The sequence below is a fragment of the Aedes aegypti genome, chromosome 3, assembly GCF_002204515.2.
Source record: "Aedes aegypti strain LVP_AGWG chromosome 3, AaegL5.0 Primary Assembly, whole genome shotgun sequence".
NCBI lineage: Eukaryota > Metazoa > Arthropoda > Insecta > Diptera > Culicidae > Aedes > Aedes aegypti.
The window spans coordinates 295,142,473-295,165,694 of record NC_035109.1 but is presented as its reverse complement, the minus strand read 5'-3'; the positions used below and the strand labels follow the sequence as shown (position 1 = coordinate 295,165,694).

Below are 23,222 nucleotides of genomic sequence, written 5' to 3'. Positions count from 1 at the left end.
GAAGTTGAGAGATTTTCAGTTCCACGTACCGATTTTCCAATCGCTAGTCCATTTTCGTTACTGTGGTCTTTGCCGATTGTTCCGGTCCGTACTCTCTCGTTGACGTTCCTGTGTTGATGTGTTTTTACGGTTGGCTTGCAGGGCCTGACACCAACCCCCTGGATTTCCGGAGGACCATTCCCCCTAAATGTTCGGAGGACCATAGTGCGCAGTTTAGCTTAGAGTCCTTCTCTGTCACAGACGATGATCAGCCGCCCCTGACATGGGGAACAGACGCTGTTGTGAGCCGCTCCTAGCATGGAGTGCAGACGCTCCAGGTTTGCAGAAGCAAGAGCAAAAGCAAACCCCTCCTTCCCTGTCAGCATACGACCAGAGTTCCCACCGGGGTTGATTACCCGATCTTCCCTAAAGTTTGTAACGTTTTGATGTATTTTTAAAATAAATTCGAAAAATATTATTAAAACAAAAAAATGAATTGCCTAACTTTGCTTTGCGCATATGTAAATAAGATTTAAAGCTATTTTTATATTATAATCGATAATTTCAATCAAAAGAACCTTTTAGCATTTAAAGAACCATTCACCATAAAGCCTTTGTTTGCTATAAAATTTTAAGCTTTACTGAGATAAAAGCTCTAGTAGTGAGTAGGATTAAATGTAGATGGCCCGTGAAAATTGTATTAGGTAAATCTCGTCTAAACAACTTATACTAGTATGCGTGAAAAGTAAAAAAGCATGAGATATCATTTTTAAGGCTGTTAAAAGATTTAGAATCGTCCATCTTTCACTTTCATCTAAACTCGGCTCTGAAGCAGAAGTTAGTTCCCGTGTTCTAGTGATTTTTTTCTTTTCCAATTAAGGTGTGTAGATTAGTTAGTTAGTTGATTTAACGACTTTTTGTTAAAGAAACTTTATAACGGAATAGTGGTAAAGTGAAATGGCATTTATTAATCTTATTTTATTAGTTACGTTGTTACGATCCAGATTTATCCACGAGGAGCGAAAACTCTGCTTCGTGCGTGTTCGCCCCACTTATAAAAAGGTAATCTACAATTTGAATTCATTTATATTTAATTTAAAACTAATGAAAGATTTGTGTCGGTCCTCAGCGTCCGATAGACGCTTTTTCGTGGGAGCTAGAAGCTCTGATTCAGAAATCCCCCATTGTTCTGCACGCTGTGCACCGTTGGTCCGTGCCGGTCCGCCATTACGGTAGTTAAACGGGAGTAGAGGTTTTTCCGACCTGCTGAGATTCCGAAAGGAGGAGACAGTAGAGTTTCGGACCACGAGCCGACGCCCTATCCCGCAACTTTAGTTCGACCCTCGACGCACGTAGACCCGGCCTAGCTACGCTACTGCTGAGCCAACCCGAGCACCCCTCATCTGGTGACTCCGTCGGCCGTCGAACATCGCATGCATCCGGCGTATCCCTCGGCGACAAGTAACGTAACGCCTCGAGCTCCAGTAGCATAAACCCTGCGCAGGTATGTCGACATACATGGCCATGTTACACACCACAACACACACACTGTACATATCACCCACCCGCATGAATCTTTCCGTAAATAGAAAATGAATACATAGATGAATTCAAGTTAAGTTTACGTTTACGTTTCTTTATTCACGTACGAGCCCTGTGGTATTTTGTAGTCCGCCCAGGCGTTTAGATACATCTCACGTTGCCACTATTGATGCGGTTTCATTCACTCGCTGCTTCGGTGCGTTCACCTCAGCCTTTATTCACTTTGTTTCGCTGGCTATCTACAAAATTCTCCGCTAGAAACCGTTCGATCATAACCCTGTAAATTGCGCTCATGCTTCAGAAAGCTTAGTCGGGCAATTCAATAAACACGACCAGTGGTCTCTCAATAGCGAGAGTGGCGCAAAAGCCACTGCGTTTGCTGCGATTTATTAGAAGATACGACGGACGGTTACAAGTTACTCGTACCCCGGCCAGTACCGCGAGGAGGTAGGGATAGAAGTTGCTGGGCAAGAGGCTAAGGACCACACAAAGGGGTCTATTTTACTCCTGCAGGTACGCGAGGTACCAATGGTACGCCATGCCTAGCCATTTACCGTGCCAGTGTATATTGATCAATGCTTACGATTAACGCAGACATGCTGACGAACCCGACATACACACCTGAATGAGACGAAATGGTCAAAAGTGACTTACTTGATACACAGCTTCTTACTGTTTTCTGTTCACCACGATTGAGTTGTCTGAAGTTCACCGCACGAAGCTCGTCTCACCAACAACGATCAACTCGCCAACATCATCCCAAAGACTCACGTCTCACCGATGCTCGTCCTATCCAGTGTTGGTCTGGTCGGCATCCTCTCACCCGTCGACATTCCATTGCGTGCTTCTCTTTCACTAACTCAGCTGCTTTTACGCTCTTTTTGTTCCTTTGGTGTTCTCACTTTCTTCTATCGCATTGCTGCAGATCTATCCCTATCTTTGCACCCCATGCTCCCCGATTTTTTCCGCACTTGTTCTGCCTCTACGCAACGAGCTCGCTGCGCTTCACGCCCACCAGAGTCGAAACAAACACCATCTTTTCCCTATTCTGTCCGGCATTCTTGCAACATGCCCTTCCCATCATATCCTTCCAGTTTACACCATCTTCTGTATACTGGGTTCGCCATAGAGTTGCGTGATCTCGTTGTTCATTCTTCGCCCAGATCTGATTCCCCGATTGTGCGTATCAGCCGTATCAACCGTTGCAGACAAGTGGCAACTGGCTAGCTCCTCCGGGACCATCTTGATGAACCAACGACACTTCCATTCTTTTGATTATAAACTTGTGCTTCTTCTCCTCTGATTCTTCTTCAATAAGTCCATCGTGTTGATTCTTTACTTTCCGAGCGATAGCTACGACTGAAAAGAAGATCAACCAAAAACGTGATTCGTTCCACATTTTGAATCATCGGCCTTTTGAACCAGTCAAGGGCTTTCTCGTACTTTCTACACAGTCAACCACATTAGGTTCCACACTTTCTTGACCAACTCATTCACGAATCGGCCGCCGTCCGCATGTGTTTATTATGCGTTTTCATGTGCGTCTGCAAAGCTACCAGCTGGATGAACCGTTTGCCGCACAGTTGACACTCGTGCGGTTTCTCACCGGTATGGATCATCACGTGATGCTTGAGGGTTTCCGCCTTGCCAAAGGCCCGGTCGCAGTAGGTGCACTTGAAGTTTTTGATGCCCTGGTGGACGAGCCGCACGTGGCGACTTTTGTTTCCTGATGGAACAGAACAATAATTTAAAAATTAGTTCAATTTACCTTAACTCTCTAATACCCAACCCCGCCTTTAGACGGGGTACACTTTGGAATTTTATGTATTTTTTTCATAGCTCGGATATCAAAATGATTTTATTTTTGGCTTAAACCTTAATTCATAACACGCATATAAGAAAAGTTTTTTATGACTTTTGAAACTTGTTTGTATTTTTGAAAATTGTTCGAAAAATTGTATTCTTATATGATCTACAAATGCCTGGGGTTCATTTAACGTATAAAATGAAAAATTGTACCTTTCATATTTTTCTACTATCAACTTATCATAGAAGAAGAGCCTGGTAGTATTAAAATCATTTCAATCCTGTGTTTCCGTTAATTACACGGAAAACAAAAATATTTCCAGAAAAATATTAAAAATTTAATATTTTTTCTGAATACTGTTAAAACTTAAATTTTTATAATTGCCAAAAATCAGTAATAAGAAGAGGATTCAAGAAAAAATGAAAAAGGATAGGGATGTTCAAAAATAAAAATTATAAAAATCAAAAACCAAAATTCATAGATTTGCGAATAAAAACAAACCATTGCCCAAAACGTGTTTAGAACGATTTTATATAACTAAAACTGATATTTAGATCGAAAAAAAATTTGGGTATTAGAGGGTTAAGTTGTGTTTGTTTGAGTTTACCTGTGCTGAGAAAAACGGCATCACACTGCCCGCAGGGATACTTCTTCTCGCGGGTATGACGGTTGACATGAATTTTCAACTCCGTGGGTGTGGTCTTCTTTGCTCCGCAAATGTGACAAGTATACTGCTTTATTCCTGGTCAAAAGAAGGAAATGAGTGAGTGATGGGTAGCTACAAATTTAGGATTGGTAACGTCTAAGCGTCTAAAATATAGGAACTTTAGGCACGTTATTCCCGTAAGAGAGCTTTAAAGAGACTGAACAACAATCAAAAGAAACCAATCAATTAGGAAATACTTCAGATAGTTTTTATAAGAATTCCTCAGAGAACCCGACCAGACATTCATCGTAGGCTGTTTCTAATAAATTCTTTGGGGAATTCTCGTGACATTGCACCAAAAATTACTCTTTGAATTTTTCACGATTTTTCCAGAAATTTCATCAAAATGTATGTAATTTAGAAGTAATCATTGGATAAATCGGTATAAGAATTACTGGAAGGATCTCTGAAAGAAATCCAGGGAAATCTCTGTGGAAACAATTGAAGATATTAAGTAGCATTTAACTGCTGAAGGATTTTATGAAGCAAATGGAGGAAATCATCTGAGCATTCCTTGAGAAATTAGTAGAAGAACTTCAGGACGAATTACTGTAGCAATATTCAGGAGAATTCCTGGAATGTATTTTAGCACAATCCTCTGGAACACCCCTGAAGGTTTTCCTCGATGAATCTGTTAAGAAATTTTCAAAGAAGCTATATAATAGTCTCGTAAAAATCTTTGGAGCCTAACAACATACTAACAATATTCACTGTTGGGAGAAAAAGCAAAACACTGACTCTTGAAACAATGTTGCTTAAAAGAGACTTTTCAGCGACTAGCATGACAAAATGGTGACCCAGTTTATAAAGAGCGACCTGACATTGCAATAAAACATTATATCTCACCTTCATGTCGCAGCATGTGGAACTTCAGCTTGTGCCGGCTGTCGTGTGACTTCCCACAAACGGAACACGTGTGCTTTCGGATGCCTTCGTGGTGTTTATCCCGGTGTAGTTTCAACATCGAAAAGCTACCGAACACCTTGCCGCAGTACTCGCACACGTGCTCCTGCTTGGGAACCACTTTCCCCAGATGTTTGACATTCTTGTGGGACACCATGCCGGCCAACGTGGCAAACGAGCGTCCACAGTCCGGGAAGTCGCACAAGATCTTCTGCTTGTCCTCCGAGTGCATCATTTCCATGTGTACCTTCAAGTAGGTAAACTTGGCAAACTCCCGGTTGCATTGTTCGCAGGTGGCCGGTTTCAGACCCTGGTGCACTCGCATGTGCGCTTGATAGCGTTCCTCGTTGTAGAAGAACTTGGGGCATTGATCGCAATGGATTTTACTGAAAATAAGAACATTTTAGGGAGTATCCCATAAATGACATAGGTTTATTCTAGATTCGATATGACTCAATACGCTACGTCCGTTAGTTCAGAACATCGCTCAAATCTCGTGAAACCTTCATTTCTTCTTCTTAAGGTGAAACATCTCGGAATCTGAAGATGGCCGACTTGTGCCCCTACTAACGATTTCAAAGGCACTAAACTGGAGAAATAGTTGACAAACATGTCTGGTATTCTTATTTTAAGCTCTCTGCTTGTGCACAAAACCAAAATAAAAAACTGTTGTTTGATAGTTTCTTCGCGAGATTAGTGCTTTGAAGTTTCAGTGCAATCTTAGAAGTTCGATTCCAAACTGTTTCACATTAAAATGCTACGTATTTTATAGACAATAAACCAACATGCTATCTTTGAGCTTGAAATTACTTACCTATACTTCGAATCTTTGGATTTCTTCTCCTTCGACGCTGATTTGGTACTCGACTTGGGGCCTTTTGATTTCGTTGCTTTCGCCTTTTGCTCAACGTTATCATCATCATCATCTTCGTCCTCATCATCATCTTGTTCGTCAGCTGACTCAGCATCCAAGGGTTCCGCCAAACCCGCCTCGAATGTCTCCACTTTTAGCTGCAGTACTTCGGCCGGATTTGGCGCGTTTGGTTCCGATTCATGGGGCACCTGATGCTCGATCTCGCTCTTGATGTGCTTTAGGTCAACAACCGATACGGCCTGGTGGTGGAAATGGTCAATGAGAAATTACTCACCGGAATCCACTGCCCATAATAACTAGGCATATGTGCAGCAAAGTAGCTACAATATTGGACAATACATTTGCAACTTTCTCGATTTTCCGTACAACATTGTCAATTTTAGAGGCTTAGATAATATATAATAACTCATATTATGAGTTGATTGTGGACCGATTTCAGTGAAATTTTCACAGTTCTTCAGATATAACTTGAAGCAACAACTTATACTTTCGAGTGATGTTTCCCAAACACGAGTTCAAAAGCAATAACGGTGAGCTTTTGGGAATTTTTTAAATTAACGTGACTCAAAAATATTGAAGAATAGCTTTATGGTATCTTCAGCAAAGTTGTAAATATAAACGAAATGAACAAGTTTGCCTCAAGTAGCTTTTGTATATGACTTGTCATTTTCAGATAAATCGTTCAAAATTTTCCTTCAGAATTTTCAGTTCATGTAATACGTTTGAACTCGCGGTCCTCAATCTTAAATATATGTAGAGATTCAGGTCATCTTTGACGCAGGTCAGGAAATTCAAGTTATCTCTGATGACTAAGTGGAACTTTAGAAACCATATGCTCGAAACCGGAAATCAAAAAGAGATCGAACAGAAACAAAAAAGAGATCAAAACTTGATAATCTGTTTTTATAAGAAATTTTCAGATATTTTCCAAAAGTATACGTTTATTGATTTCACCAGCCTTCTTAAGGAATTCGCCATGAAATTCGTTCAATATACATTCAAGAAGTCAATCTGTTTTTTTATAGTGATACTCCCAAAAATTACTTCGGACTCTCTCATAAATTTTCTTCGAGAATTAACCAAGAACTTTAGAAATTACTCCGGAGACTCCTACTATAATACTTCAGAAAGTCTAGCAGAAATACTTCAAGAAATTTCCCAAGGATGTTCTCAAAGAATTTATAGATGATTGATGTTTTCCAAGCATGTTTCCAGGTAATCGTCAAGGACACTTTTAAGGTATTGTTGGAGAAATCCCAGAAAAAATACAGAGATTATTGACAAATCAAATAATTAATCGAATCCCTGGATACAATCTTGCATAATTTTCTGGAGGTAATTCTTGAAAAACAGAAAAAACTATAGGAACAATTGTGGATGAAATGTTGGAGAAATTTCTAGATAAATTTCTAAAGGTACTTCATGATGAATCACTGGTAGAATTTATTTGGCAGTTCCTGGAAGAGTTCCCAATAGAATTCCAGGTATTATCCGTTTATGAATTTGGAGGCAATTTATGAGATAACCCGCATATGAATTCGCTAAAGATTCTTCGCACCTTGAGAGATTCTTGTACTTGGAGTACTTGGAAAAATCTCAAATGATTTTTTTTTTCGAGAAATCTGGAATAAATCCTCGGGGATTTTCTCAGAAGAACTCTTGTAGGGATCGGAAGATCTACTAAAGTAACTACTGGAAAAACGGTAAAAAGCTAGAATTTGTGGAAAATGATTTAGGGGAAATCCTGGGATAGCATTTTGAAGAATTTGCAGAGTAGGGTAATAGAGTAACGCCAAATGTTGAAGGGACAATGCATGCTATTTGCTGAACACGCCATAAGGAATACACACACTGTTTTCAACAATAGGCAAGGTTTTTAACCGTTCAACATAAGGCGAATTGCCCTAATCGCTGTGGATATTACTGGTTAGGTATTTAGAATCAGAATTTGACGGTGTTTCAACAGACTAAACCAAGTGTTTTAATGGTTTTAGGAAAACGTACCCCAAGCAATGTCATAATACTTGCATTATTTGCTGTAATCCTGCAAAATATCTATTGGTGATACGTTTGTATCAAAAAAGCATAGGAAAAAATAGAATTGATTGAGTCCTTAACGATTGTTAGGACACCGTATCATGTAGTTAGGTGTATGTGACCATCTGACCATTATTTACAAAAGTTGGGGCCCGGGAGCATAGTCGTTTGGGGGCCTTTTTTCAAGAAAAATATGTTCGTACTATTAAGTCGCCTAAAAAGTAATTTTCTTGGGTAATGTTCTGAGACAGGTTTCAATTACCAGAAGTTTTTGTTTTGTTTAATTTTTTTTATACATGCACTGTTAAAAATAATAAAGATTACATGTCATGTAAACTTCAAATATTACTCATTTACAGAAATGAATTTTCCAGATATTTCCAGGTTCTTTCTTCCAGGTTTAAAAAAAACAATTCCAGGATGAAGGAATTCTCTAAAATACATAAATGATTGACGATTTATTATAAATGACTAAATTACTATTTATTATAAATAACTAAACATTCATTTTCCAAGATAAGTTTTTGAACTCAAATAAAAAAACAATCTAATGATAAATTACGAAGTATTTAAAATTTTGTGATTTTGGTTGTTTCCACGAACTTATCAAATAATCTGAAATTGCCTTTAATCATCAAAGTCAGATATGAAGAAAATATTTCATTCGAAATTAAGAAAAAAGCATTTCTCTTAAAATGGACATCAGCGACGTACCCACAAAATTTTGTAGAGGGCGTTTTGTATTTTTTTTAGTAGAAAAAAAAAACAAACAAAAAAAAGCTAACAGGATTTCCTGGAACCACGGTATGAGAGTTTAATTACTTATTCCAACAGACATTTCTTTAACATATTCCTAATATATATATACAGTTACGACAAATATAACTGTTCTTTTAACTGTATATTTCATTCAGATACTAATGCGAGATCTCTTCAGGTGATTTATTTGTGATTTTTTACGATCTTTCTAAGTAATTCGTTTAGATAACTTCATGAATTCAATCTGGATTTTTTCAAAGGATCAGGACTCCCTCCAAAAATCGTTTCAATTTTCAAGGAAGTTTCAAGTTTTACAGAAATTTATCCATTGATTTCCCTAGGACTTTCTGCAGCATTTTCGTTCCGAGCTTCTTCAAGAATTCACAATTCCTTCAGGAATTCCCCCAATTAGAAAAAAAAGAATTGTCTCAATCATTCCTCAAGACAAAAAAAATCAACGAGAAATTTCTAAAAAACATTCTAGAGTACCCTTTGAATAAACTTGTGTGCGTTCTAAGTATACCTTGATGAATTCCTACGATGATCTCTGAAAAAAAGTCTGGATTCTTCTGAACGATCGGAACAACAAACTAATAATTGATGTAGTGTTAAGGGATGGTACACAAATTATGTCACGCTAAATTTCAACTTTTTTGACTACCACCCCCCCCCCCTTTGTCAAGTTTTTTGTATGAGCACTCCGAATTTTTTGTAAGGCTTGTCACGCTTGGCTTGGCTCCCCCCCCCCCCACTCGGAGCGTGACGTAATTTATGCATGACCCCTAATTGGTATGCAACCTTCAATGAATTTGTGAAGCATCGATGGAGATTTGGAATTTTAATTTGAAAAAATATTTGGGAAATGATTAAAGCGCAGCAATAATATTTTGATTAAATGCTGTTGGAATTTCTGGACAAACTCAATGAGGAAAACCAGATCGAATTTATTGAGGAATTCTTGGAAAGGTTTACAATAGATTTCAACGAATAATGCCTGAAGGAATTTTTGGAGCTATTCCTGAGAGCTCATCTACGATAAATATTTAGAATAATCCTTATGAAAATTCCTGAAATAAATGAAAATAATCGGCGTAGGAATTATTCTGGGGTTTCTTGGAAAAATGTCGTAACGATTTTTTTTTCAAAAACTATAATAAACCTTTGTTGAAGCACTCCTGTAGGATCTTTGGACAAACTCCTAGAAGTAATAAATTGAAAATCGGTGAAAGAACCAGTGAAAAAAACATCTGGAGGAAGTCCTGCGATAATTGCTTGGATTACTTCAGAGTATTTTTCTTTATTATTGAGATTTTCAGCCCTAGGCTGGTTCTACTCATGTTCTTTGGAGCTCTGTGAAAATGTGAAAAAAAAAGGTTTAGTGGGCTAGGATTTTCTTGACCAAATTCTGAAGAAATTCCTTTAATTATCCCTTAAGGAATTGCTGGTAGCATCCCTAAAGAAGGTATACCTGGAGAAATCACTAGAATTTCTGAAGCATTCTTCGAGATCTGAGAATAATATCATTGAGTACTTGTGGAGTAGTCACGTAATAGTCTCTGAAAGCTTTTGGAGCCTCTAGAATGTGGTACCAAGATTCCAGGTAGGCAGATTAGGGCGAAAAATGACTTTAGAGCCCGTCCTGAAACCTTAGAGACCTAGCATCAAAAATATACTTTTTAGAGACTTGCATTAAAATAGTGCCCAAGACTCTAAAAACAGACCTGCTTACTCGAAAAATCTACTATTTTTTGATCTTGTTGTAATTTTTGCTCTTTCCCTACAAAGTTGTTTTATTTTTGTTTTTGTAGAATAGACAAGAAAACATTTTTGAAAAAAAGAAAATGTGATGTTCTCAACCATGTTTTATATGCTCATGCACGACACCCAACTGGAACCGAGAACTGTACTTGCCTTTAAAAACTTGGCAATATAAAGTTCTAATTCATTGTCTTAACATGTTTTATGCTGAATAAATAAAAATAATTAAAACATTAAAGTACTAACTAAGGACATATTCCACCATGTATTACAAATTCAAAATAATTTCCCTGATTGTTGTCAAAATTCCCTGAGAATTCCAGGTTGAATAAAATTCCCTGATAATTCCAGGTTTTCCAGGTTTGGATTTTTAGCAACTATTTTCTTTGCTATTTCATACATATTTGTAGATACTATGTTTTATAATTCAAATTCGTTTTATTTTTATATATGTATCACCAACAGGCATTATTTCGAAAAGTTCGTCCTCGGAGGCTCCTCCATTTGGGTTATAGACAGTTTTATTCAAGTATTTATATTCATATAATTGTAGGCATGTCTGGAAGAGACTAAGTGTCTTGAAGGTAGGAACTTTAGAGCCATCTTGTCTGATAAAAAAAGACCAAATAGGAACCAAAAAGGATCGAATAGGTAGGGGACCTTTCGACTGTTTTGACATGAGAAGTTTTTGTTGACCAAATCCTTCTGAAATTCGGCATTACGAGGCGCTTAGATGCTAAACATATTGATGTTGATGACGAAGAGAAGAAAGCTGCCGAAAATACAACAAGTCACCCTACTAGGAAAACAAAAAAGAACAAGACATTTTTCCAAGAATATTACATACTAACTTTTTTATTTTTGAATTTCTCATGACATTACGACAAGTATTACCTCTTGTATTTCTGTGCCTATGTATTTTATTCATTATTTTCACCAGGAATTAATTCTGGTATTTGCACAAAATTTCCGTCAGATATTACTCCAAAGATATCTTCATGAGTTCATTTAGTGATTTTAACGCGCTTCCTAAGGAATCCCTCTCACAGTTTCGTTGAGATACCTTCAGGAATGTTGCTAAGGAAAGCCAAAAAAGTTACCTCAAATAAGAAGAAATATTTTTTCTTCCGGGATTTTTAACACTTCAGTCGTCGCGCTGTTGTATTTTGTACAACAGTGGTGAAAAAACCTCGCTTATCGTACACAACATCAGCGTGGTGGTTCTGACGGTGACAAACCGCGCGACGACTGAAGGGTTAATAGAAATCTTTTAAGATTTACTACAAAATTGTCGTTTGCGATTTTTCAGAGATTTCTCCTAAGAATTCTCCCAGAAAATCCAGAAATTTTGATGCACGCGATTTTTTTTTTGTTCTATGAACTTCGCCTGGCAAACGTCAAGGATTTGTTTTTTGAAATGTTTGATGATTATTTCAAATCCGGAAGCTATCTGATGCAACTTGACTAAGTTCTGAAGTAAAGTTTGATTCTTCGATGACAATATTACACAGTCAACTCTGGGCGCTTTCGGATATCGTGGGAGATTTACTAGACAAATTGCTCAATTAATTTAAAAAAAATAAAGTTTTAAAGAATGATAGGGATTTAAAAACTATTTTTTTCCTCAGGGATAATTTGTGTAAGAATGATCGGAGATACTGGAATGATAGCTGTGGTATTATTAGATATTAGTGTGAAACCTTAAATGAACTTTTGAAGAACCTATGAAGATCTTTCTTGGGATATTATACGATAAATTGTTTAGAAAAACTGTACGAATAATTTTCGAATGAAATGCTGAAGAAGAATCCCAAGTGGAAAATTTTAGGGGAACTCTTGGATGCGTGTTCAATATTATTCCTTGAATATTCTCTGTAGGATTTTTGGAGCATTTCCTGGGAGTAAATGTGAAAGAATTCTTGTAGAAATTCATATGAAAACGCCTGGAAGAATGGAAAAATTGGAATTACTGTAGATCTTCCGGGAAAAACCTAGACGAATTTATTAAAATAAAGAACTCTGAAATGAATCTTTTTGAATTAAATCCTGAATACCTGTAAAAATCTTTGGAATATCTCCTATAATAACAACTGGAGAAATCGATAGTAGAATTAGTCAAAAAGGATGTAAAAGAAATCTTGAGATAGGAAAATTACTGGGTAGCGTTTAGTGCTCAAAGACTTCCTGGAACAAGTTTAGATGAAATTCCTCTAAGCGTCCCTTGAAGCACCGCTGGAAGCATTGGCGCGTAATAATATCTAAAGATTTCTCTGGAACCTCTAAAATTTGATAGAAGGATTCTTCTTCTTCTTGGCATTAACGTCCTCACTGGGACAGAGCCTGCTTCTCAGCGTAGTGTTCTTATGAGCACTTCCACAGTTATTAACTGAGAGCTTTCTTTGCCAAAGTTGCCATTTTCGCATTCGTATATCCTGTGACAGGTACGGTTATACTCTATGCCCAGAGAAGTCAAGGAAATTTCAAGGAAACACCTTCAGCATGGCTTTGCTTTGTAGCCGCGGATTCTAACCACTCGGCTAAGGAAGGCCCCTGAGAGCCAATCATATATGACGCATATTCAGGGCAAATATGAAATCAGTCGCTGTGAAATAAAAACCCAATGACAAAGTGGATCAGAAGTGCCAAGAATAGGATCCGGCTCTCTTAACATGGATGTAAGCTATGTAAGAAAACGATGTTATCGATAAGGTCAAAATGTGTTAGTATTTACGCTTAAATCTTTGCCTGTAATTCGTTTAATCCAAACTGATTTTGAACCATTCTATTTTTTTTTTCAATGTCGTTTGGTCCATTAAATCCTATCCATGAAAATTGAATATTTTGTTTCAGTATTTGCCTTTAAACTTTGAGCTAAATAGATCTCGCCTAGAGATTCGAATCGCTATGAAAATTTTTAATTATTGTGTAGTAACCTTAGATCTTCAAAATCTTTTGATATGATTAAAAAAGTTGATACAACTTCATCGGTTTCCTAATTCCTAATTTGTAATTTATTGTTTTATTGATTACGTTAGCCTGTCAGTCATAATGTATATCAGGTCAAGGGAACTCTTTTACTATTTATTTTTGGGGTCCATGAAATGTGATGGCTCGGAACAATAGACCCCTCGTACCCCCAAACTCTCGTAAATTCGACCCTGCTTGCATTGAAAGAGAGACATAGTCTCTAAAAAGAAACCTGTTTCATGCCCTGCATCAAAAATGATAATTAAAACCCTTATCCTCTCTTGATACGTTTTGAGCATTAGTAAAAAGACTCAAAAAATCATATCTCCGTTATTTCTGGAGCGATTTTTAAAATTTTACCACCTATGCAACCGGTCACTTCTCTAGTTTCCATATGTCATCGAGAATGTGATATTGGCCACATGGTTCCGGAGTTATTCCGGGGTGCAGTGGGGTAGGTTTTTTCCCGGATGATGATCCACTCACAAAGTGCTTCAGAAACCTGGACTTCGACATGTCATTCTTCATGATTTATCAAGAGGAGGTCACTTTAAAACACTTTGGGCCTTTCTGGCCACTTTGGCTGCATTCCGGTAGTCTTCCGGTCACTTGGTTCCCCTGGGGAAGTGGCCATTTACGGACTGGTTATGAAGCAGGGCTTACGGCATATCAATCTTCAAGATTTAACGAATCAAGTATGTTGATGACCATATCAATTGATTTTGACCACATTGGCCACGTTCCGGAAGTCCTCCGGGCACCTGATCTCCTCAGGAAAGTGGCCATATACGGGCCGGTTATGAAGCAGGGCTTGCGACATATCAATCTTCAAGATTTCACGAATCAATTATATTAGAGACTATTCCAATCGTTTTGGACACATTGGCCACGTTCCGGAAGTCTTCCGGGCACCTGGTCCCTTCAGGAAAGTGGCCATATACGGGCCGGTTATGAAGCAGGGCTTGCGACATATCAATCTTCAAGATTCCACGAACCAATTATATTGGTGACTATTTCAACCGTTTTTGGGCACATTGGCCACGTTCCGGATATCTTCCGGAAACTTGATTCCCTCAGGAAAGTGGCCATATATGGGCCGGTTATGAAGCAGGGCTTGCGACATATCAATCTTCAAGATTTCACGAACCAATTATATTGGAGACTATTCTAATCGTTTTTGGACACATTGGCCACGTTCCGGAAGTCCTCCGGGCACCTGGTTCCCTCAGGAGAGTGGCCATATATGGACCAGTTATGAAGCAGAGCTTGCGACATATCAAACTTCAAGATTTTACAAATCAAGTATGTTGAACACTATATCAATTGGTTTTGGCCACATTGGCCACGTTCCGGAAGACTTCCGGGCACTTGGTCCCCTCAGGAAAGTGGCCATATATGGGCCGGTTATGAAGCAGGGCTTGCGGCATATCAATCTTCAAGATTTCAAGAACCAATTATATTGGATACTATTTATATCGTTTTTGGACACATTGGCCACGTTCCGGAAGTCCTCCGGGCACCTGGTCCCCTCAGGAAAGTGGCCATATATGGACCGGTTATGAAGCTTGCGACATATCAATCTTCAAGATTTCACGAATCAATTATATTAGAGACTATTCCAATCGTTTTTGGACACATTGGCCACGTTCCGGGAGTCTTCCGGGCACCTGGTCCCCTCAGGAAAGTGGCCATATACGGGCCGGTTATGAAGCAGGGCTTGCGACATATCAATCTTCAAGATTTCACGAATCAATTATATTAGAGACTATTCCAATCGTTTTGGACACATTGGCCACGTTCCGGAAGTCTTCCGGGCACCTGGTCCCTTCAGGAAAGTGGCCATATACGGGCCGGTTATGAAGCAGGGCTTGCGACATATCAATCTTCAAGATTCCACGAACCAATTATATTGGTGACTATTTCAACCGTTTTTGGGCACATTGGCCACGTTCCGGATATCTTCCGGAAACTTGATTCCCTCAGGAAAGTGGCCATATATGGGCCGGTTATGAAGCAGGGCTTGCGACATATCAATCTTCAAGATTTCACGAACCAATTATATTGGAGACTATTCTAATCGTTTTTGGACACATTGGCCACGTTCCGGAAGTCCTCCGGGCACCTGGTTCCCTCAGGAGAGTGGCCATATATGGACCAGTTATGAAGCAGAGCTTGCGACATATCAAACTTCAAGATTTTACAAATCAAGTATGTTGAACACTATATCAATTGGTTTTGGCCACATTGGCCACGTTCCGGAAGACTTCCGGGCACTTGGTCCCCTCAGGAAAGTGGCCATATATGGACCGGTTATGAAGCTTGCGACATATCAATCTTCAAGATTTCACGAATCAATTATATTAGAGACTATTCCAATCGTTTTTGGACACATTGGCCACGTTCCGGGAGTCTTCCGGGCACCTGGTCCCCTCAGGATTGTGGCCATATATGGACCGGTTATGAACAGGCTTGATAATTCTCCTCAACATCATCAGAGTTCGGTGACATACTCTAGAGCAGCGTGCTGCCAGTGCCTCTTTGCGAGGGAGCCAAAAAATGCGAAGCAGCGAGGCAACGAAAAATGAGCGAGGAAGATGCAGCACAAAAAAAAAACCGAGTTAAATTCCATCAAAAAAGGGTGCTCTCACAACTCCCCGAGGACTGTCTGTTCGGGCGGCAGACTCGAGAGTTCGTTTGAAGTGTGAGTGATGGTGAGCATCGCAACGAGAGAGAGAGAGTGTCTGAAAAAATTCTCGCATTTTTCTGCACTCTCACTTGAATCGCTTGAGGATCTGTGTTGAAAATTTTGAGTTTATTTTTTTCTCCTCAGAAAAACGGCAAAATCGCCTCCTCTTTGCATCGCAGAGGAGTTTCTATCAAGCCTGGTTATGAAGCAGAGCTTGCGACATATCAAACTTCAAGATTTTACAAATCAAGTATGTTGAACACTATATCAATTGGTTTTGGCCACATTGGCCACGTTCCGGAAGACTTCCGGGCACTTGGTCCCCTCAGGAAAGTGGCCATATATGGGCCGGTTATGAAGCAGGGCTTGCGGCATATCAATCTTCAAGATTTCACGAACCAATTATATTGGAGACTATTTATATCGTTTTTGGACACATTGGCCACGTTCCGGTAGTCCTCCGGGCACCTGGTCCCCTCAGGAAAATGGCCATATATGGGCCAATTATGAAGCAGGGCTTGCGGCATATCAATATTCAAGATTTCACGAACCAATTATATTGGAGACTATTTATATCGTTTTTGGACACATTGGCCACGTTCCGATAGTCCTCCGGGCACCTGGTCCCCTCAGGAAAATGGCCATATATGGGCCGGTTATCAAGCAGAGCTTGCGACATATGAAACTTCATGATTTAACGAATCAAGTATGTTGAAGACTATTTCAATTGATTTTGGCCACATTGACCACGTTCCGGGAGTTCTTCGGGCACCTGGTCCCCTCAAGAAAGTGGCCATATATGGGCCGGTTATGAAGCAGGACTTGCGACATATCAATCTTCAAGATTTCACGAACCAACTATATTGGAGACTATTCCAATCATTTTTGGACACATTGGCCACGTTCCGGGAGTCTTCCGTACACCAGGTTTCCTTAGGAAAGTTGTAATATATGGAATGGTTATGAAGCAGGGCTTGCGGCATATCAATCTTCAAGATGTTACGAATAAATATATTAGAGACTATTTCAAAGTCTTCTGGCCACCTGGTTCACTTATAGAAGTAACTATAAACAAATAAGCTATGAATAATGATTGCGACGGATGCAATCTGCAAGATTTGTTGGAGGCTATTTCAATTGTTTTTGTCCTATTGGTCACATGCCGGAAGTCTTCCGGGTATCTGATTCCCTCGAGATAGATAGGCAATAAACTTATAAATTATGAAATAGGACTTGCGACATATCAATCTTTAAGATGTTATGAAGCAAGTATGTTGGAGACTACTTCAAACATTTTTTTTATATGACGCATTCTGAAGGTCTTCCAGTCCTGTGGGTCTATCGAGAAATAATTATAAATGGATTAACTATGAAACAATACTCAGATTTTAGGATTTTATGGAATATATATGTTGGTGACTGTTTCAAACACAACCCATAATCTGAAAACTTTGTGGTCAACCGATTTTCCTCTATAAAGTATATAATGAAAACAAGAATATGCTCGCGATATTGAAAACCATTTTAAACAATTTTTGCCATATTGGCCATATTCCAGAAGTCTTCAGGATACTTGGTTCCTCTGAAAAGGGGCCATGAACAGAACAGTTATGACACAAGGTTGGGAACATATCAATCTTCAAGATTATGTGTATCACATATTCAGGAAACATTTTCAAACATTTTCGGTCACATTGCTATTTTCTGGAAATCTTCCTGATTCGATAAGAATCTTCCATAAACGGATCAGTTATATGACAAGACTTACAATACATAAATCATCAATTTTTTCCACCATTTTTTTAAGGTTCTTTTAGAATTTTTCTGCATATTTTTTCATGTTATTTACTAGTACAGTCGACTCTCCATTACTCGATATTCAAGGGACCATCGAATCAAAGAATTATCGAGTTATAGAATATACCTATGAAAAAATATCCAAAATCGAAAGAACAAATTTCTGTATTTCCAATACATATATGAGTACTTCTGTAAAAAAGAAATAATATTTTGCCGATATTGTTTTACAAAATTATTTGAAAACTGTTTTCGAAATGCACGAAAAATATCACTTATTTTACCGATAAAATATTTTTTTATTCTAATGTTTTTTTCTTATTTATTAAAACTTGCAAGTATTTATTCACGCCAAAAAAGCATTAGTACAAATTACCCCGAATAAGGAGGATTTAAAAATGGAAATCGAGTTATGGAAGGAAATTTTCCTCTCACATTACATCGACTAGTGGAGATATCGAGTTATAGAAATATCGACTTATGGAGAGCACAACGTATGGAAATTTGAAGGGACCAGAAAATCCATCGAGTTATTGAGTATATCGAGTTATAGAATATCGAGTTGTGGAGAATCGATTGTTATTGATTCAAGACCATCTGAAACAGATTTTTTTTTCTAAATTTCTCATATCAGCTGCTTGGCTATGATCAAAAATGTCACAACAAACTTGATTTAAAAAATTATGGAGATTGATGTTCCACTGATCCGTTTATAGTCACCATTCCAAGGAGCCCGGGGGATTTTTAGATCTTTAGTAACAAAAATGATCAAAATTGTTTGAAATTATCAAAATTGTTTGAAATTATCAAAATTGTTTGAAATTATCATGTAATCCAGCAGAATCCTGTGTGATTATATGAAATATAATACATTATTTCATGATTTCAGACTTAAATTTACATGACGACATGTTCACATCGCATGAATGAAGTTTACATGACGTGTAATCTTCATTATTTTTAACTGTGTAATGCGACTATTTAATAAAAAATACAGTCATCTCTCCCTTACTCGATATTTAAGGGTCCATCGAGTTAGGGAGGTATCGAGTTACAGAACACAAAAGCAGTGCAACTGCGTTCCAAGGGACCATCGAGTTAGCCATGAAAACCACCTTTAACTATGGTTCTCTAACTCGATATCGAGATACGGAATATCGAGTAAGGGAGAGTTAACTGTATATTAAAATAATCTCCAAAATACATGATCTACAAAAACTTGACCATAAGCAATTGAAATAATCTGCAACATATTTATTCGTACAATTCTGTAGATTGATATGTCGCAAGCCTTGCTTTATAACCTGTACATTTGTGGCCACTTTCCTGAGGGAATCAAGTTACCGGAAGATTTCCGGGATGAAGTCAATGTGACCGAAAAGGATTGAATAGTCTCTAACATATTTATTCGTAACATCTTGAAGATTGATATGTCACAAGCCCTGCTTCATAACCGGCCCATACATGGCCACTTTCCTGAGGGGATCAGGTGCCCGGAGGACTTCCTGAACGTGGCCAATGTGGCCAAAAACGATTGAAATAGTCTCCAATATAATTGATTCGTAAAATATTGAAGATTGATATGTCGCAAGCCCTGCTTCATAACCGGCCAATATATGGCCACTTTCCTGAGGAGATCAGGTGCCCAGAGGACTTCAAGAACGTGGCCAATGTGACCAAAAACGATTGAAATAGTCTCCAATATAATTGATTTGTAGAATCTTGAAGATTGATATGTAGCAAGTCCTGCTTCATAACCGGTCCATATATGGCCAGTTTCCTGAGGGAATCAAGTTTCCGGAAAATATATGGAATGAAGTCAATGTGACCGAAAAGGATTGAAATTGTCTCCATCATATTTATTCGTAACATCTTGAAGATTGATATGTCGCAAGCTCTGCTTCATAACTGGCCCATATATGGCCACTTTCCTGAGGGGATCAGGTGCCCGGAGGACTTCAAGAACGTGGCCAATGTGACCAAAAACGATTGAAATAGTCTCCAATGTAATTGATTTGTAAAATCTTGAAGATTGATATGTCGCAAGCTCTGCTTCATAACCAGTTCATATATGGCCACTTTCCTGAGGGGACCAGGTGCCCGGAGGACTCCCGGAACGTTACCAATGTGCCCAAAAACGATTGAAATAGTCACCAATATAATTGGTTCGTGAAATCTTGAAGATTGATATGTCGCAAGCCCTGCTTCATAACCGGCCCATATATGGCCACTTTCCTGAGGGGACCAGGTGCCCGGAAGACTTCCGGAACGTGGCCAATGTTGCCGAAACCAATTGATATAGAGTTCAACATACTTGATTTGTAAAATCTTGATGTTTGATATGTCGCAAGCCCTGCTTCATAACCGGCCCATATATGGCCACTTTCCTGAGGGGACCAGGTGCCCGGAGGACTCCCGGAACGTGGCCAATGTGCCCAAAAACGATTGAAATAGTCACCAATATAATTGGTTCGTGAAATCTTGAAGATTGATATGTCGCAAGCCCTGCTTCATAACCGGCCCATATATGGCCACTTTCCTGAGGGGACCAGGTGCCCGGAAGACTTCCGGAACGTGGCCAATGTGGCCGAAACCAATTGATATAGTGTTCAACATACTTGATTTGTAAAATCTTGAAGTTTGATATGTCGCAAGCCCTGCTTCATAACCGGGCCATATATGGCCACTTTCCTGAGGGGACCAGGTGCCCGGAAGACTCCCGGAACGTGGCCAATGTGCCCAAAATCAATTGATATAGTCTTCAACATACTTGATTCGTTAAATCTTGAAGATTGATATGCCGCAAGCCCTGCTTCATAACCAGTCCGTAAATGGCCACTTCCCCAGGGGGACCAAGTGACCGGAAGACTACCGGAATGCAGCCAAAGTGGCCAGAAAGGCCCAAAGTGTTTTAAAGTGACCTCCTCTTGATAAATCATGAAGAATGACATGTCGAAGTCCAGGTTTCTGAAGCACTTTGTAAGTGGATCATCATCCGGGAAAAAACCTACCCCACTGCACCCCGGAATAACTCCGGAACCATGTGGCCAATATCACATTCTCGATGACATATGGAAACTAGAGAAGTGACCGGTTGCATTGGTGGTAATTTAATTAAATTTTTTTCATTCGAATCGGTACTGTGATCTAGCTTAATAAGGGCCCATTCACAAATTTCATAACGCTAAAGGGGGTGGGTGGGTGTCCTCGTGGTGTTACGGCTCATACAAAATTTGTGAAATATTCATACAAAAAGCGTTACGAGGGGGTGGGTGGGTGTCGAAAATGGCCATTTTTGGCGTTATGAAATTTGTGGATAAACCCTAAGTACATAGTTGATCATTTTGCATGTAAATTAAAAATAGTTGCAAATGTGTTGTCCAATTCTGTAGCCTTAGGCAGACTGTATAGGCACCTATCTTACCTTTAGACTGAGTTGGTCGTACGCCTCCAGGCACATATTCCGGAAGCTGTCGAACAGATACAGCTTATCGCAACAATCTCGACATGCTCCTTCTGGTAGGTTTGCCTCCGATGGCTAGAATCAGAACCAGAGGGTACAATTAGAATGAGAATACTTATACTGAATATTGCTTTAAATATTTCAACACAAACCATCAGCGAAGTCAGCCTAAAGTAAATGCCGGAAACGTACTCAAATTTTTGCAGGTCTTCTTCCGTCGAGGAAATGTTTGCACATACACGGCACGTTAGTTTAGGGTTCATTGTGATGTAGCGAGCACCATGCAGGACATTAAAATAGGTGAAATTCCACTATTTATACAATAGTTTACAAAATTCTATGAACACTTCACTTTTCTGATAACACTTTTAAAGGTAAACACTTTGTTGTTGTTTTGAGCATCGGTCGGATGGCAGATCGGGGACGCGCGACACGATTGTGCAACGTGTCGCGCTACAGATGGAGAGCAGACGAAAAACTGGCATGTGAAACAAACTTTTCATATCGCGTAGTACTCTAGGGTAACGGTCACATTTTGACCCTTAAGGCCGGTTTGCTACTGACAAGAAAAGGAATCGCCTATCTCGATGCGTGGAAAATTTCTCCCAAGAAATGGTCGAGAAAATCACTTTTTTCTGATCGCAGTACGCAGTTGAGAAGAAATGTCACTTTCTTGACCCTTTCAGTCAAGGAATTTCTTTACTTTTCTTGAGCGAAACAGCATACTTAACTTTAAAGCTAAGTATGCTGTTCCGCTCAAGAAAAGTTAAAATTTCTGCGCAAGAAATGGTCAAGAAATTTTCTACAGTGAGCTCCATTTGAATTGACATTGCTTCCCAGAAATGGTCCAGAAAATCACATTTTTCTGATCGCAGTACGCAGTTGAGAAGAAATGTCATTTAAAAGTGTGGATACAGACATTTTATATGTTTGTTAAATTTGGATTCAATGTCCTCAATGTGGTTTTTGAAAGTTAAACTTGTATCTACCATTAGCCCTAGTATTTGAGCAATTTTATGGAACCTGGAGGGATGCGAGTAGAAAATCAACAAGCAGCCAAGCTGCTGTCAAACTAAAATGTTCATAAAATGATCAGAGTACGCCTAGAAATGTACGGTCGTGATTTAGACACGCTACAATTTGTTATACAATTTATGTGACACAAAGACCGCCAACTGTTCAAGAATTCTTGTACTTGTTCCAAATTATGCACAATTCTTGTACAACTGCTCAAAATATGTTTCTAACTCACATACGACCAGAAACTTTCTGATTAAGTCTATTCATTGGTTTCATTTCCTGCATTGAACTGATGGAGCTTTGTGTGAAGTATTTTGAGTGTGCATATTGAATGTGGTTTCCTGAGACAAGCAAACACACAACGGTCAGCACTCGTGGAAAAGATTGTGTTCAATTTGAACAACCTAAATCCTCGAGTCCGCACCCCCTAGATTGGAACCTCTCTCATCGTGACGACATGTCTACTTGAAGGTTTAAAATAATGAGGTTTTGGTTTATGTGGGACAATATTTATCTTTATTTTACTGTTCTCTATAACGACGGTCCTTTGCGATGTCCTTGTAGCAAGCTTCGACTGTATCTGTAATTGTGAATAATTAACTTAATTCGCCAAACGAAACAGAACCATTTTTATCTTCTTCTTCTTTCTGGCGTTACGTCCCAACTGGGACAAAGCCTGCTTCTCAGATTAGTGTTCTTATGAGCACTTCCACAGTTATGAACTGAGAGCTTTCTTTGCCGATTGACCAGTTTTGCATGTGTATATCGTGTGACAGGTACGAAGATACTCTGGGAATCGAGAAAATTCCCTTTACGGAAAAGATCCTCGACCAGCGGGATTCGAACCCACGACCCTCAGAATGATCATGCTGAATAGCTGCGCGTTTACCGCTACGGCTATCTGGGCCCCTTTTTTATTAAAAG

General features: G+C 39.0%; 1 protein-coding gene and 1 long non-coding RNA gene across 2 annotated transcripts; one reads left to right on the top strand and one right to left on the bottom strand.

Annotated features, from left to right (window-relative positions):
* The first annotated feature begins 764 nt into the window (after nt 1–764).
* On the top strand, nt 765–1,598 carry LOC110678434. The gene is made up of 3 exons (XR_002501604.1): nt 765–859; nt 965–1,041; nt 1,109–1,598. It is a non-coding gene; the product is annotated as an uncharacterized LOC110678434 (long non-coding RNA).
* Nucleotides 1,599–2,989: 1,391 nt separating this feature from the next.
* Nucleotides 2,990–21,675, bottom strand: LOC5563996 (gastrula zinc finger protein XlCGF57.1). Its single transcript, XM_021851954.1, has 6 exons — nt 21,431–21,675; nt 21,240–21,353; nt 5,752–6,050; nt 4,881–5,323; nt 3,936–4,070; nt 2,990–3,247 (listed from the first exon to the last, which is right to left on the bottom strand). The coding sequence occupies exons 1-6, from the start codon at nt 21,539–21,541 to the stop codon at nt 3,015–3,017; spliced, it is 1,335 nt and encodes a 444-aa protein (XP_021707646.1). The 5' UTR covers nt 21,542–21,675; the 3' UTR covers nt 2,990–3,014.
* Nucleotides 21,676–23,222: the final 1,547 nt, after the last annotated feature.